The 17,216-nt window shown below is 29.6% G+C and overlaps 1 protein-coding gene across 1 annotated transcript; it reads right to left on the reverse strand.

The window, feature by feature from the left end:
- Positions 1 to 64: 64 nt before the first annotated feature.
- LOC139501974 (uncharacterized) lies at positions 65 to 16,646 on the reverse strand. Its single transcript, XM_071291287.1, has 2 exons — positions 16,456 to 16,646; positions 65 to 2,007 (listed from the first exon to the last, which is right to left on the reverse strand). The coding sequence occupies exons 1-2, from the start codon at positions 16,460 to 16,462 to the stop codon at positions 65 to 67; spliced, it is 1,950 nt and encodes a 649-aa protein (XP_071147388.1). The 5' UTR covers positions 16,463 to 16,646.
- Positions 16,647 to 17,216: the final 570 nt, after the last annotated feature.

Below are 17,216 nucleotides of genomic sequence, written 5' to 3' on the forward strand. Positions count from 1 at the left end.
ACAACAATTTTTTTTTTAATAATTCACTCGCAAAATGGTGGTGACTTTTATCAATTTAATAGCATTACAAAAGTCTCCTTGTGGCAGAATTGTACGATTCATCGGGGAAGATTTCTAAAGACTGTAAAAAAGCTTGTCGCGCGGATTCCTTGTCGTCAAATAATTGTAAAGCAATTCCCAATAAAGTGTAGGCCTCCGCTGTACTCCTCACATCTGACATCAAATATCTTTCTGCTATAACAAGTTTTAAATCTTGAATAGAATCCTGACAATATCTAAGATTATTGAGGTGATAATGACAAAGAACACTAAGGAAATAAGCATACGCTGTGGATGGAATTACATATGGTTTTTCCCGTCCCTCCATTAAAAGTTCTTCTGGTGTTAACGTTGAATTCTCTTTTAAATATATAAGATCTACTAATAGTATTTTCAGAAGATAAGTCACACTCGTCTTGTTGAATGACAGCAGTTTGAGTGACTGGTAATGGATTTCTGATAGAGTCATTCCAAAGAACAGTTCGTCGATAGTACATTTCGATATAGAATACCTAATGATGTATAAAGCTTTCCTGTATTGCTTTGTTTTGTAAAAAAGTGAAGCTACCATAAGCCATCCAGAAACAGCGTCATGATATATATTTGTTAGCAGAGTACTTAAACATGATTTGTACTGTTTGTATTGGTATTTATTGTTGATAATTGCACCATCAAGTGGTAAACGCTGAGCTAGAAATTTACACCTCTGTGATATGTAGTATGCATATAATTGCTTTTGTGAAAAATGGTGACACCATATGTTGTGTAATAATCCTGTGTTGAATAAATCTAACTCAAAAAAAAGGTCTACGAAACCATTTGCAGAATGAAAAATTCTGGATTGCACTATTTTCTTAACGTCATTTACATATAATGTAAAGGGTTCAATTGGAAAATTCCACATCGATACAGCAAAGTTGGATATTTGATCTGAAAAAAATATGCATCGCCAACCATAGCTGTGTAACGTGTTTAATTTGTTTAAAAGTACATCACGAGCACGGCCCTCTATTTTGTTCTCGAACATGTTGTTGTCTGGAATGAAGTAATGTGAACAAACCGAATGCTCGACACAATAGACTAACCTGCTGAAACATCGCATAAAACAAGTTATAATATTATCAGGCTTCCATACAGATGATGGTAGTTCTTCAGATATCCAGAAAATAACTGTTTTAAGGAAATATGAACAGAGTAAATCTTTACATTCAGAATCATTTGCTATTACATCTTTCAAAATTATTTTTAAGAGAGCATAACACATTAATTGGGTGTGAGTAAATGTATTAATTAGAAGTTTTTCAGCCACTGAAAAAGATACTCGCCATTCTAGATCTTCTTTTGGTGATCCGTGAACTCCGATCGGTACAAAAAGTACCCCGTGATTTAAAATACTTTGTTTGACATTATGACTTGGCCATGAGCTACTTGATCTTGTTATCCAATTAACAGCAGAAGATATCCACGTTTTACAATGCAAAGAGAAGGCATAATCAAAAAATTCTTTTTTGTCAGTTATACACGGTCCATGAATTTGTCTGCCTTTTTCCCCAATCAATAAAATATTTCCCTTCCATAATGCACTCGAAAAATAATGTTTACCATTATGTTCTTCACAACATTTCAAATTAAACTGATTTCTGCTATATTCTAGCCTTAATTGAGTAAAACCAGGTTTTACATTGTCTGTATCCATGGACAGATAAGTTATATTTTGATCAAAGTCGGGTTGTTTATCTGCATTCACCTTAATAGATTTTATTACTTCCATTATATCTAAATCACTTCCTCGCATTTCAAGTCCTTCTCCATAGCTTCCACTTGTTATAATTGTTTTCGACTTGTCACTTGACAAATTATCTCTCACCGTGTTCATTAATATGATTGTGTTAACATGATCTTCTGTTCCTACGATGTTATGACACAAATAGTTATACAGAGCTAGTGATATGTTTGGTATAATAGTGTCTGTAATTAGAAAAATAAAACAAACATGGTAAAAACATTGTTCAAGGGTATGTATCCAAAACTGTATATTTATAATGCCTTCACTAATCTTATTGACAGTTACGTTCTCCACAGTACATTTGTTTTGAACCTTAAACTTAAATCAAACGAGATTTGAATATGCAGATGATGTGATATAATAAAAATATTAGTAAAGTAAAGTCCAAAATAAATGAATTTGCGTCAGGAAAAACTCTTAAATACATAAGTGTACTTACAAATCAAAACAAAGAAATTAGAGACACAAATTAAACATAACGTTGGGGAAAACGTATTTCCTTCAAACTCTTCCATAATATACATTTTCTTTTTCTTCAAAACGCCTATTAAAGTATGAGTGACCGTACTATTTTTCATACTCAAACTGTAAAAGTCGCGCAAAATTTTCCTATTTTGTTTGAATTAATTTAAATATATTTTCTATTAGAGTAATCTCTCCCTGAATATATTGGTTTGATAGTTTTTTTATTGCTAAATAAAATCCCAGGGATCTGGTATTTTTTTTAAAACAGTCTTAACAAGGCATCGATTACTTGTAGTGCCTCCCCGTGCTTCAGGTTTATGCTCTTATAATATACTAGATTATGGAGTGTGTGTCAGAGCGAGAACTTCTCTAGTTCGTTACTTTAGGGATATTTTTGTAAAAGTAGTACTTCAATATTCAGCCCCATTCTACTATTTAGTCAGACGTCAGTCGCTACCCTGATATACCCTATCTTTTTTGGGTAATTAATACGGATAGCGTTTGACATTTTTAGCCGAACCATCTTTAGCCGAACAGATTTATCATTTTTACATAATTTAATTCATTGTATGCTGGTTCATATTCTGGACGCCAGTCTTTGCTCCTTTCTAATATAATTCACAAACAAAAACCAAATATGAAGCTTAGAAATGGAAAACTATTAAATACTAAACTCGTTCAACATTGTTCAAAAGGTATCTACACGTCTCAATCTTCAAAATCGCTTATCTAAAAGCACCATCGCTAACATGTTTAACAATAAAAATCGTGGTTACCCTTCTATCGACAAGTGTCACGCCACAAAATGACTTACATGTCCCCGTCTTTCCATCAACAATACGCTAAAGTCCGCGTTTAATGGTCGCACATTTTCTTTAAAATTTGAAACTGATATAACTTGAAAAACAAACAGTATGATGTATTTACTCACATGAAACAAACCGGGATGCGGTATTCGGTACGTAGGTGAAACATGTGAAACTAGACGATATTTATTTAAACGCACTCAAGAACATCTGTAACGTTTAAAAAGACCCAAACAATTCAAAAGTATAATTTATTAACACCTTAAGAAGCACAATCATCCTATTAAATATCTATTAGTTCAACCTTTGGAAGTAGTAAATAAGCAGCCTGGTGAATCTCATTCAAAAATAATTGAATTAAATTGGATTAAAAGATTACCGACAGTCTACCCTCTCGGTCTTAATGATAATATCATCGAAATTGGCAATATATCAGGAACCGATTCTGTTAACATTTTGGATATAGTTTCTAAAACTGTTCGAAAAAACTGTTCTCGTGGTCGTAGACAGCTACTTTTGCATAGGTACTATTTCTGTACTAAAAATATAGTACTGGAAATTTACTTTTAATATTTAGTACTATTTCTTTGTAACATTTAGGTAATTGTATTTTATAGCACTTAATTTGTACTAAATATTTTGGCACAGGAATAATACAATCTTCCATGTTTGAAAATCATAATTTTAAGAGATTTGAAATAGAAAAACTTTCAAAATACTGAGAATGTAACGGTGTTAACCAAAAATTTATAGTACATACATTTCAAGTACAAATTAAGTACTGTAAAATGCAGGTACCTAAATATTACAATAATTTTAAAGTAACAAAATAGTACTGAATATTAAAAGTAAATTTTCAGTACTGCATATTTTTAGTACAGAAATATTACCTATGCCAAAGTAGCTGTGTAGACTAAATTGCAATTAAAAAAAATTCGGACTAATCATACCAATATTTCGGACCTAATTTCTATTTCACAAAACAACGACACACATTGTCTGTTAACACAGGTCTGTTCATTACCGATTAACAGGTTAAATAAAATTTTAGAGGATTGCAACACGATTTCATATAGCAGTCCTAAGTATGAAATCGTTAAAATTATAATGGCATATTGTTACTCTGTTTCCCAAAATTGATCGCCCTGAAGATCATAAAAACATTTGATTAAAATAAAGTAAGTTAATAAAGGTTTTAATTTTGTAAATATAGCCTGTATTTTAAACGATCATTATATTAAAGAACAAATTCCTGAATATTTTGATAATACTGAGCTCCCTCTCATTTGTTATATATTTACAAGAAATCTATTCGGAAATTTGTGTTTCATAATAACCAATTTTTTAAAGATGTTAATATACATTCAAGACCGAGAGTTAAAATCATTCCTCAGTAAAGGACCTAAATACCGTCCCCCGTCAATTATTAATTGGAATGGGTGTCGTAATATCATCCACGACTCACTCAGAACTTACTGTTTGAAATGGATAAAACGGAAAAAAGCTGACAAAAAATCTTTGGATTTTTTTTATTTAGTAATGAACATAGTTGATATACGTATTCAACATTTTAAAGAACATTTTACTCTTAACAATAACCACAATAAACTTATTTCGCGTATCAAACATAAACTTAAAGAACTAGCCAAGGAATTTGTTTTTGTCCTGGCCGATAAAGCTGCTAATAATATTATAATTGTTTGACGTAAATTTTACATTGAGGTTCTACAAAAAGAAATCACCAATTCACCAACATTCCAACTGACTTCATTTTCAGAAAACAACATCTAAAACAAACATTTCTCTTTTTTTATATAGATTAGACCGTTGGTTTTCCCGTTTAAATAGTTTTACACTAGTAATAGCTTGTTGTTAGATGTGAGCCAACGTGTTGAAGGCCGTACATTGACCTATAATGGTTTACCTTTTTTTAAATTGCTATTTGGATGGAGAGTTGTCTCATTGGCACTCACACCACATCTTCCTATATCTATAAACTTTTAGCTACCGCTGTACAAGTAGAACCAAAAACAATGAAAGTCCCAACTATGTAATGGCTTCCGAAGCTACATAAAACACCTTACAAATATAGATTTATTTCGTCTGCAAGCCATTGTTCCACTACTAAATTATCTATTCTTCTTACCAGTACACTTGGTACAATCAAAAACCTGATAATGAATTGGGCAAATAAGGCCTTCGAAAAAAGTTAAATTAATTACTTTTTGAGTGTCTAAAACTCGTTGGAAGTACTTGATAAATTGCATGCTTATATTGTTGATTTTGAATCTGTTCAAAGTTTTAATTTTTCTACCCTATATACCACATTGCCTCATATTCTCATTAAGAAAAAATTCACACACCTAATTAAATGGGCATTTAAAAAGTCAGAATGTGAATATATATATTCAAACTCTATTAGGTCTTTTTTTAGTAGTAATAAACCAAAAAACTATGTCAATTGGACATGCTTTGATATTATATCTGCACTTGAATTTTTACTAGATAACATGTTTGTTCGCTTTGGAGATTCCGTATATCGCCTGGTTATCGGAGTTCCAATGGGGACTAACTGTGCACCACTGATTGCGGATCTGTTTTTGTATTGCTATGAGTTACAATTCATGACAAAAATCAGCAAAGACCCATCGAACAACATCTGATACACAAATTTAATAGTACTTTTAGATATTTGGATGATATTTTGGCTCTCAATAATGACGACTTCAGTATGTATACTAAAGAAATTTATTCTGTTGAACTTACTTCAAATAAAGCTAATACTAACAATGACCACTGCCCTTTCCTCGATCTTGATATCTATATCATTAACGGAAAGCTTAATACTAAAATTTATGATAAAAAAGATGATTTCTCATTTCCTATCGTTAATTACCCATTTTTAGATGGTGACGTTCCCTTGTCACCATCTTACGGTGTTTATATATCTCAACTTGTACGACTCGCTCGTGTATTTAACAATGTTTTAGATTTAATGAGAGAAATTTATGTACAGTACTTGCAACCTTAGGCGTTACTGTTTGACGTGAACTTGACTGATCGGTGAATGATCGGTGACGGATGTTTGACTGATCGATGACTGATCGGTGATCGGTGACCCATAGGATCCGTCAGATAAGTCAAATAACCTATGTGAGAGTTACCGTGACAACGGTCATCGATCGATCAGTAAATTAAATTTATGCACGGATCGGACGGATACGTATATATTTCAAATTCTTATGTAAACCGAACTCAACATTGTTTACGATCCATGAACGCGGACCTCGACGAAGACACCATAATTTACACGTTAATTTGGTTGCAATAAAAAAAAAGTAAAAATAGTATAACAGTTCAGAGAAATATAAATTTAGTATACATGTCTCTGAACAGTTATATTAGATTTTAAATTAAAGCGTTAAATTGTTTGTGTTGATTAATAGTTTTGCATTAAAAATTGTAAACATTAGAAACATTTATAATACATAATAGTATTATATGTCTCAGTTAACATGATCTACCTACGAAAATGCCCATAATCCGCCATTGGAGTTTTGAACTTTTTATAGTTTAGAAAAGGTAGTTTTTCATAAAATTAAAAGAATTAAAAGAAAGGCATATTTAAATTGAATGTGCATTGTTCAAAATTACCAAAAAATTCTCTTTTATTTAAAAAAATGACACTGTTTTCTTTGAAATCAGTTTTTTCAAACAACTGGAGATAAATAATTTCATTAGAATTGAGATAATAAGAATTAAAATACTTTTTTTGTGGAATAAGAATGCAGTGATTGATTTATTTTGATACACATTATTAACCGTCATATCATTTCAGTACTTTTTGTACATCAAGATTAGCTGTTCTTCATAAAATATGCCTACTTTAAGGAAAAAGATATTAAATTTTTGTACGCGTTGCCTAAAATGCAAATATTTCTTATTTATTCTAAGAATTATTGACCGCCATTTGATTTTTGTACTTTTTAAAGTTTAAAATTATTTTTTTTTATGAAATTAAAGGAGTGTCATAGAAATCATATTTAAATTTTATTTCCATTGTTTAAAATAACTAAAATTAGTATTCTTTTTATCAAAAATGATACTTTTTTATTTAAAATTAGTTATTTTTACAATTTTGAGACAAGTCTACTTTTTGTACAACAAGATTGGCTGTTCTTCATAAAATATGCTTACTTTAAGGAAAAAGATATCAAATTTTTGTAAGCATTGCTTAAACTGCAAATATTTCTTCACTTTACCAAAAATTATTCACCGTCATTGGAGTTTTGTACTTTTTAGAGTTTAGAATAGTTATTTATCATGAAATTAAAAGAGTGTCAGAGAAATCATACTAAAACTTTATGCGCGTTGTTAATAAAAACAAAAATTAGTCTTCTATTTATTAAAAATGAAGCTATTTTATTTGTAATTAGTCATTTTTACCATCTTGAGACAAATCATCTAATCAGAATTGAAATATACTGAGAATTTAAATACTTAAACCTTTACTTTGTTGAATAAGAATGCAGTTGTTGATTTATTTTGATAAAAATTATTAACCATCATATGATTTCAGTACTTTTTGTACACCAAGATTGGCTGTTCTCCATAAAATATGCTTACTTTAAGTAAAAAGATAATAAATTTTTGTACGCGTTGCCTAAAATGCAAATATTTCTTCACTTTACTAAAAATTATTGACCGCCATTGGATTTTTGTATTTTTTAGAGATTAGAATAGTTTTTTTTCATGAAATTAAAAGAGTGTCAGAGAAATCATACCAAAATGTTATTCGCATTGTTTAAAATAACCAAAATAAGTCTTCTTTTTATTAAAAATGAAGCTATTTTATTCAAATCAGTTACTTTTACCATTTTCAGACAAGTCTTCTGATCAGAATTGAGATATAATGAGAATCAGAATACTTAAACTTTTATTTTTTTTTAATAAGAATGCAGTTGTTGATTTATTTTGATACAAATTATGAATCGTCATATGATTTCAGTACTTTTTGTACATCAAGATTGGCTATTCTTCATAATATATGCTTACTTTCAGGAAAAAAAAATATTAAATGTTTTAGCGTTGCATAAAATACAAATATTTCTTTATTTTACTAAAAATTATTGACCGCCATTGGCATTTTTGCACTTATTATAGTTTAGAATAGTGTTTTTTTATGAAATTTAAAGAGTGTCAGAGGAATCATACTAAAATTTTATTCGCATTGTTGAAAATTATCAAATTAGTCTTCTTTTTATTAGAATTGATGCTATTTTATTTGAAATCAGTTATTTTTACCATCTTGAGAGAAGTGTTCAAATCAGAATTGAGATATAATGAGAATTAAAATACTTAAACTTTCATTTTTGTGGAATAAGAATGCAGTTATTGATTTATTTGATACAAATTATTAACCGTCATATCATTTGAGTACTTTTTGTACATCAGGATTGGCTGTTCTTCATAAAATATGCCTACTATAAGGAAAAAGATATTAAATTTTTGTACGCGTTGCCTAAAATGCAAATATTTCTTCATTTTACGAAAATATATTGACCGCCATTGGGTTTTTGTACTTTTTATAGATTAGAATAGGTTTTTTTCATGAAATTAAAAGGGTGTCAGAGAAATCATACTAAAATTTTATTCGCGTTGTTTAAAATAACCAAAATTAGTCTTCTCTTTATTGAAAATGAAGCTATTTTATTTTAAATTAGTCATTTTTACCATCTTGAGACAAGTCATCTAATCAGAATTGAGATATACTGAGAATTTAAATACTTAAACGTTTACTTTGTTGAATAAGAATGCAGTTGTTGATTTATTTTGATACAAATTATTAACCATCATATGATTTCAGTACTTTTTGTACAACAAGATTGGCTGTTCTTCATAAAATATGCTTACTTTAAGTAAAAAGATAATAAATTTTTGTACGCGTTGCCTAAAATGCAAATATTTCTTCACTTTACCAAAAATTATTCACCGCCATTGGAGTTTTGTACTTTTTAGAGTTTAGAATAGTTATTTATCATGAAATTAAAAGAGTGTCAGAGAAATCATACTAAAACTTTATGCGCGTTGTTAATAAAAACAAAAATTAGTCTTCTATTTATTAAAAATGAAGCTATTTTATTTGTAATTAGTCATTTTTACCATCTTGAGACAAATCATCTAGTAATCAGAATTGAAATATACTGAGAATTTAAATACTTAAACCTTTACTTTGTTGAATAAGAATGCAGTTGTTGATTTATTTTGATACAAATTAGTAACCATCATATGATTTCAGTACTTTTTGTACACCAAGATTGGCTGTTCTCCATAAAATATGCTTACTTTAAGTAAAAAGATAATAAATTTTTGTACGCGTTGCCTAAAATGCAAATATTTCTTCACTTTACTAAAAATTATTGACCGCCATTGGATTTTTGTATTTTTTAGAGATTAGAATAGTTTTTTTTCATGAAATTAAAAGAGTGTCAGAGAAATCATACCAAAATGTTATTCGCATTGTTTAAAATAACCAAAATAAGTCTTCTTTTTATTAAAAATGAAGCTATTTTATTCAAATCAGTTACTTTTACCATTTTCAGACAAGTCTTCTGATCAGAATTGAGATATAATGAGAATCAGAATACTTAAACTTTTATTTTTTTTAATAAGAATGCAGTTGTTGATTTATTTTGATACAAATTATGAATCGTCATATGATTTCAGTACTTTTTGTACATCAAGATTGGCTATTCTTCATAATATATGCTTACTTTCAGGAAAAAAAAAATATTAAATGTTTTAGCGTTGCATAAAATACAAATATTTCTTTATTTTACTAAAAATTATTGACCGCCATTGGCATTTTTGCACTTATTATAGTTTAGAATAGTGTTTTTTTATTTAAAGAGTGTCAGAGGAAACATACTAATATTTTATTCGCATTGTTGAAAATTATCAAATTAGTCTTCTTTTTATTAGAAATGATGCTATTTTATTTGAAATCAGTTATTTTTACCATCTTGAGAGAAGTGTTCAAATCAGAATTGAGATATAATGAGAATTAAGGTATCCGACCCATAATAAAGATTTACGGAAAATTTTCCGGTTTTTACCGAGGTGTACATTTTTTCAACACCTCGGTATTTTCCGCCTAGTAAGCGAAAGTATAGTTATTATTTTTAAAATGACGATTAAAATATCAGAAAGGCTTTATTGAAGTATATTTTCATTAACTATAGAGTAAACGCTCATTTTTTCTATAAATTGTCCAATTTTGACAATCCGGAAACAGAAGTTATGGTAAACAAATATGGACGACTCGGTCGGCTGCCAAGACAGACGAAGGCGTTTTACCCAAAATAGTACGCCGATTTAAGTCTCTTCGTCTTATCGTGATGCGGAAATAATGTGTGCAGTTTGGATGCAACTGGTTGTCAAATATGTTGTACCGGCATAGGAAGATTAGTTGATAGAAGAAATGTAAACACATCACGCACTTGTCCTTTTCATCTGGCGATCTGCTCTGGGAGACGATTTGAATGGATCGTTCATTTTTATGTTTTAAAGTTCTGTATTCATATGTTAAGTGTATATCTGGATGGAATCGAACCGACTTTCTTATGGTTCCTAACATGGAGAACCTAGTAAACCAAAGGCCAAGCTGAGTGATGCCAAGCTTCAGTGTAAAACTTTGAGCAGGTGCCAGGTAATTTGCATTTACAAATCCAAACATTTTAAAACTTGAGTTGGACAACATTGTCATGTTAATTATGCCCCACGACACCAGCTTGTCTGGCAAAAGATGTCATAGTAATCTAAACTAGATACATGTATGAAAAAAATTATTATTTAAAAAAATAATCCAGGTCGGTCAGTTTATACAGTATGTTTGTAATAATTTAGGAACAAACACCCAAGTCAAGGCAAAAAACAAATACAAACATATTGATAACAATTGCAAGAAAGCATTAAACAAAAGTGCAGTAGAACTAAAATAGGAAAACATGCATGCTATCAGACAATTGAGGGATTCAAGCCAAGGCTACCCTTCAACATGTTCAAAAGTTGAATTGCAATGTACATGTATGATCATCATGTAGCATGAACCATCAATGGCTGTTAAACTTGTCACATTGACACAGACACTGCCACAACACTAATTAATTGATACATGTATATACTAGCATGACTATAGTAATATATATTTGATAATATCCATCTAAAAATTATCTGATAATTTAATCAGTATTTGATTAAAAGTCAAATGCTCATGTACATGATGTAGGATACAACATGTACAATGAAACATAAATAAAGAGCAAACAAACAATTGACCGTTCGTACATGTATATATCTGGGAGTTTTTTCTGTTTAATTTCTATGAATGTAAGAAGAAGTTGATACTTTACATGTACAAAACAATGTACGTGTACTTCCCATTTTAATCTGATATCCATACTATAATTATTTTTTTTTATACAATAACTAGTCGAAAAATTTAAATACAGACAAATATTCAACGACTGAGCGAATAAGACACAAGTTCACCAAGGTGCATTTTCCCTGAGTAAATTTTCAGCGTTGTAAGGTCACAAATTGTAAATTAAAGCTTTTCAATATTTGAATTCTTTGATTATTTATTCTTTTTATTACATCATGTACATGTACATTGGCAAATAGCATTTTTACAACAAATATTATTCTATTATAAAATGTATGTGTTTTTTAATATATGTCTAGTTTTCACTTTATTATATTTGGTAAGAAAATTTGTACTATAAACGAACAAACATCATTTGTACATACATACATGTACAAATGATGTACATGTACATTGTACTGCTACATATATACATTCCTTTTCTATGTGCTATCAAAATGAAGAACATTTTTGTAACAGAAATTTATATTTCATTTTTTAGAGAAACCATCCTTGTTAAAGATGTGACATTAATCCCTCCAAACCTACAAAACACAATTGAGTAAAAAGATAATAAATTTTTGTACGCGTTGCCTAAAATGCAAATATTTCTTCACTTTACTAAAAATTATTGACCGCCATTGGATTTTTGTATTTTTTAGAGATTAGAATTATAGTTTTTTTTCATGAAATTAAAAGAGTGTCAGAGAAATCATACTAAAATGTTATTCGCATTGTTTAAAATAACCAAAATAAGTCTTCTTTTTATTAAAAATGAAGCTATTTTATTCAAATCAGTTACTTTTACCATTTTCAGACAAGTCTTCTGATCAGAATTGAGATATAATGAGAATCAGAATACTTAAACTTTTATTTTTTTTTTAATAAGAATGCAGTTGTTGATTTATTTTGATACAAATTGTCATATGATTTCAGTACTTTTTGTACATCAAGATTGGCTATTCTTCATAACATATGCTTACTTTCAGGAAAAAAAATTATTAAATTTTTGTACGCGTTGCATAAAATACAAATATTTCTTTATTTTACTAAAAATTATTTACCGCCATTGGCATTTTTGCACTTTTTATAGTTTAGAATAGTGTTTTTTTATGAAATTTAAAGAGTGTCAGAGGAATCATACTAAAATTTTATTCGCATTGTTGAAAATTATCAAATTAGTCTTCTTTTTATTAGAAATGATGCTATTTTATTTGAAATCAGTTATTTTTACCATCTTGAGAGAAGTGTTCAAATCAGAATTGAGATATAATGAGAATTAAAATACTTAAACTTTTATTTTTTGTGGAATAAGAATGCAGTTATTGATTTATTTGATACAAATTATTAACCGTCATATCATTTGAGTACTTTTTGTACATCAGGATTGACTGTTCTTCATAAAATATGCCTGCTATAAGGAAAAAGATATTAAATTTTTGTACGCATTGCCTAAAATGCAAATATTTCTTCATTTTACAAAAATATATTGACCGCCATTGGATTTTTGTACTTTTTATAGATTAGAATAGTTTTTTTTCATGAAATTAAAAGGGTGTCAGAGAAATCATGCTAAAATTCTATTCGTGTTGTTTAAAATAACCAAAATAAGTCTTCTTTAATTAAAAATGAAGCTATTTTATTTAAAATTAGTTATTTTTACCATCTTCAGACAAGTCTTCTGATCACAATTGAGATATAATGAGAATTAAAATACTTAAACTTTTATTTTTTTTGAATAAGAATGCAGTTGTTGATTAATTTTGATACCAATTATTATCCGTCATATGATTTCAGTCCTTTTTGTACATCAAGATTGGCTGTTTTTCATAAAATATGCTTACTTAAAGTAAAAAGATACTAAATTTTTGTATGCGTTGCCTTAAATGCAAATATTTCTTCATTTTAATAAAAATTATTGACCGCCATTGGATTTTTTAAAGTTTAGAATAGTTTTTTTTCATGAAATTAAGAGTGTCAGATAAATCTTACTTAAATTTTTTTCGCGTTGTTTAAAATTTTATAGGCTACGATTGTGACAGGAATATAAAAAGTCCTTGATTATGATAAGTTTTTTTTAAAGATTTTATCTTGATAAGGATACAAAAATTTTGAATATAGACTACATCTTTCAATAACTGATCCTTTCATTTTGCTTTTCCCGAGTATGTTTGGAAAATAATAAAAATCAAAATCGCGATGTAGACACCGTTTTAAAACCCGCCGGGTTTGAAAATATATTACCTAAATAAAACAAAAAGACCATTCTTTAATAATAATATATTTATGTTAGGTTTTATCTGTACATTTCTTTTCAATAAGACTTTGCTAAATTAGTATTATTAAAGCAAAATGTATCATTATGATCATTGAACGTTCGATTTTCACTAGTCGCCATTTTAATTAAACAAAACGAAATTAAGATTCCGTAATTTGTATTATTTTATCATGTGACGTATTACAGGTCAATCCGTCATCAAGGTCGATCGGTTCTATCCGTCCGATCAGTCCGATCAGTCAATTACTTTTACTATAAGTCTGACGGATTGCTGACGTGAGTTTGACGCGAACTTGACTGATCGGTGACTGATCGATGACCGCTGATTGATCGCTGAAATAGTAACGCCTAAGGTTGCAAGTACTGTATTACTGAAAAATTATTACACCAGGATTTTCGATATCACAAACTAGTCAAAACATTTACTAAATTTAATCATCGGTATAAGGACATCATTTGTAAATATAGCTCAACATGCAGACTGTTTTTACGTTCAGGTATTTCACATCCAATATTTTATGGAAATATTCTTTATCAAGCAAAAAATGTCAGTATTCTCCCCAGAAGCTTACAAAATCTTTAAATAGACTTATTAAGAAGGGATATAGTTACGATACTGTTGTCAGGTCATTAAAGATTGCATATTTTGGCGTTAATATTGATTCACTTATAGGGTCTTTGCATCGGAACTAAACACAGTTATTTAAAAACCAGTTGTTGGCATGACACGGGTGATGTTCTTCTCGTATATGTTATGATGGTATAATACTAAACCCATCATGGGAAGGATTGTGCCTGATATTCATATGATGAAGACATACTCTTTCAATCAGTTTAATTGAAGTCTGGAGCTGGTATGTCAGTTATCTTTCGTCCCCCTTTTTTAACTGCTAGTAATCTGATGTTATTTATGTATTATTGTCATTTTGTTTATTTTCTTTGGTTACATCTTCTGATATCAGACTCGGACTTCTCTTGAACTGAATTTAAAAGTGCGTATTGTTATGCGTTTACTTTTCTGAATTGGCTAGAGGTATAGGTGGAGGGTTGAGATCTCATAAACATGTTTAACCCCGCCGCATTTTTGCGCCTGTCCCTAGCCAGGAGCCTCTGGCCTTTGCTAGTCTTGTATTTTTTTAATTTTAGTTTCTTGCGTACAATTTGGAGTTTAGTATGGCGTTCATTATCTCTGAACTAGTATATGTATTTGTTTAGGGTCCAGCTGAAGGACTCCTCCAGGTGCGGGAGATTCTCGCTGCATTGAAGACCTGTTGGTGACTTTCTGTTGTTGTCTTCTTTATGGTCGGGTTGTTGTCTCTTTGATACATTCCCCATTTCCATTCTCAATTGTATTGTTTGTTAAAAAATTGACAGTTTTCAATATTGCAGATTTAGGCAAACCCCTAGACCTTATTGTATAATGTTACCTTTCAACCCAATAAAAAAAAATCGTAAGTAGCCCTTGCAAGAACTGTATAGACAGTCAAGGTCGTTGAAAATTTCCTTCATCGTTATCTATCTCAAAATAACCTGTTAATCTATGATTTTTTGTTTTCAATATAAATAAGTCATTTTTCAGCTATGTTGATGAAATTTCATTAAAATTGCATTTTCAATGTGAAAACAATAATTTAAGATGATCTTTGTTCATACTCATTTAACAAATTGAAGGATATACAAATCAAGGTTGTTGCTTACCTACAGTCTCGTAAGCCTAGTCTACAGTTTACTGACGTACTAAAATTACCCACTACGCAATATACTTTTAACATTGTAATTCGGTTATAAATCGCAAGAAACATTGCAATTGGGGTATTTTTCGAACTAACTCAAGATAAAAACAGAAAAATTGACACGAACCCTTCCAGAACTTGGTTTATCTCAGGGTAAGTAGAACATATTACACCAGTTGCAATCGGAATGTTGATAATTTTTAGTTCGGGGATAAGTCTTATTAGCTGATATTACAATCAAAGACAGATAAAATTGAGAATGAAAATGACGGGTTGTGATAATGATGTATTCGAGATTGTTTATGTGTATAGATTTATTCGTGGTTTTGTGAAAATATGAAGATAATATGACTTTTTTTTATATGAAATGAATTTAAATTGTTTACCTTTCATCCTCTTAGTCTGTTATATACATTTGGGGCTGAACCGTGAATTTTCGTAATATATACTTTCGTTTCCAATTTAAAAAAAACATGTTCATGTACATAAAACACGACAAGATTTACATTTAAAAAAAAGCAGTTGGTTACTATTCTATCACATTATAAATAAGATTGTCTATGCTTATTAAAATTAAATCGTTTACCTGCCATTCTCTAAGCTTGTTATAGGATTTGATATGAAATATGTTTTCCCGTAATATCAACTTTCGTTTTCATTTGAATTCCACGTAGATATAGCACCTACGCAATACTTTGTAATTTGAATTTAAAAACCCAGGTATATCAATATGGCGAAAAGGACAACTAAGATATAATAAACAAAAATTGTATACACACGTGACAAATTAGATATTAGTGTGTTTGTTTATCTTCATATTGAATTTTAATATATGTATGTTTTACATAGACATGTAGACAGCAGACCGTTACTTCATTTTCACTTTAATTTAAGTTTGTTGATATAAATTAAGTTAGATTGTTTACCTGCCATCCTTTCAGCCTGTTATACGATTTTATATGAAATGTGTATTTCCGTTATACCAACTTTCGTTTCCATTTAACTTAAACCAACTGATAACACCTGTATGTAGACAAAACCTTTTTGTAATTTGCATTTAAAAACTCAGGTACATTACACATTGTGACAAACTAACATATCAATAAAAAATGTGTACACACGGGGTGAATTAGGTTGTATTTAGATCTTGTTTACAGATCTGGTTGATAGATCGGGTTTGTGTCGTTGTTCTCCCCTTATAGTTGGTGTGTTTCCCTCAGTCCTAGTTTGTAACCCGGATTTGTTTTTCTCAATCGATTTATGAACTTCGGGCAGCGGTATACTACTGTTATTTATTTATGTTACTATTGATATTTAAGTTATGCAATATTTTGTAACATAGGCAGCAGTTCATAATTATTAATAGTATATTAAAGATTGAAATGCCTTAATAGTTATCAAAAGTACCAGGATTATAAATTAGTACGCCAGACGCGCGTTTCGTCTACATAAGACTCATCAATGACGCTCATATCAAAATAGTTATAAAGCTAAACAAGTACAAAATTGAAGAGCATTGAGGATCTAAAATTCCAAAAAGTTGTGCCAAATACGTCTACGGTAAAACCTACCTAAGAATGTGAATAAATACATTTAGAGTTGGATTTACACATCTGCCTTGTATTGATTCTAGATAGGTTCCTTATAAGTTATTACAGTTTAGAGAAGGAAGTGGGTTAATAAGAAC

Source organism: Mytilus edulis, chromosome 13, assembly GCF_963676685.1.
Source record: "Mytilus edulis chromosome 13, xbMytEdul2.2, whole genome shotgun sequence".
NCBI classification, from domain to species: domain Eukaryota; kingdom Metazoa; phylum Mollusca; class Bivalvia; order Mytilida; family Mytilidae; genus Mytilus; species Mytilus edulis.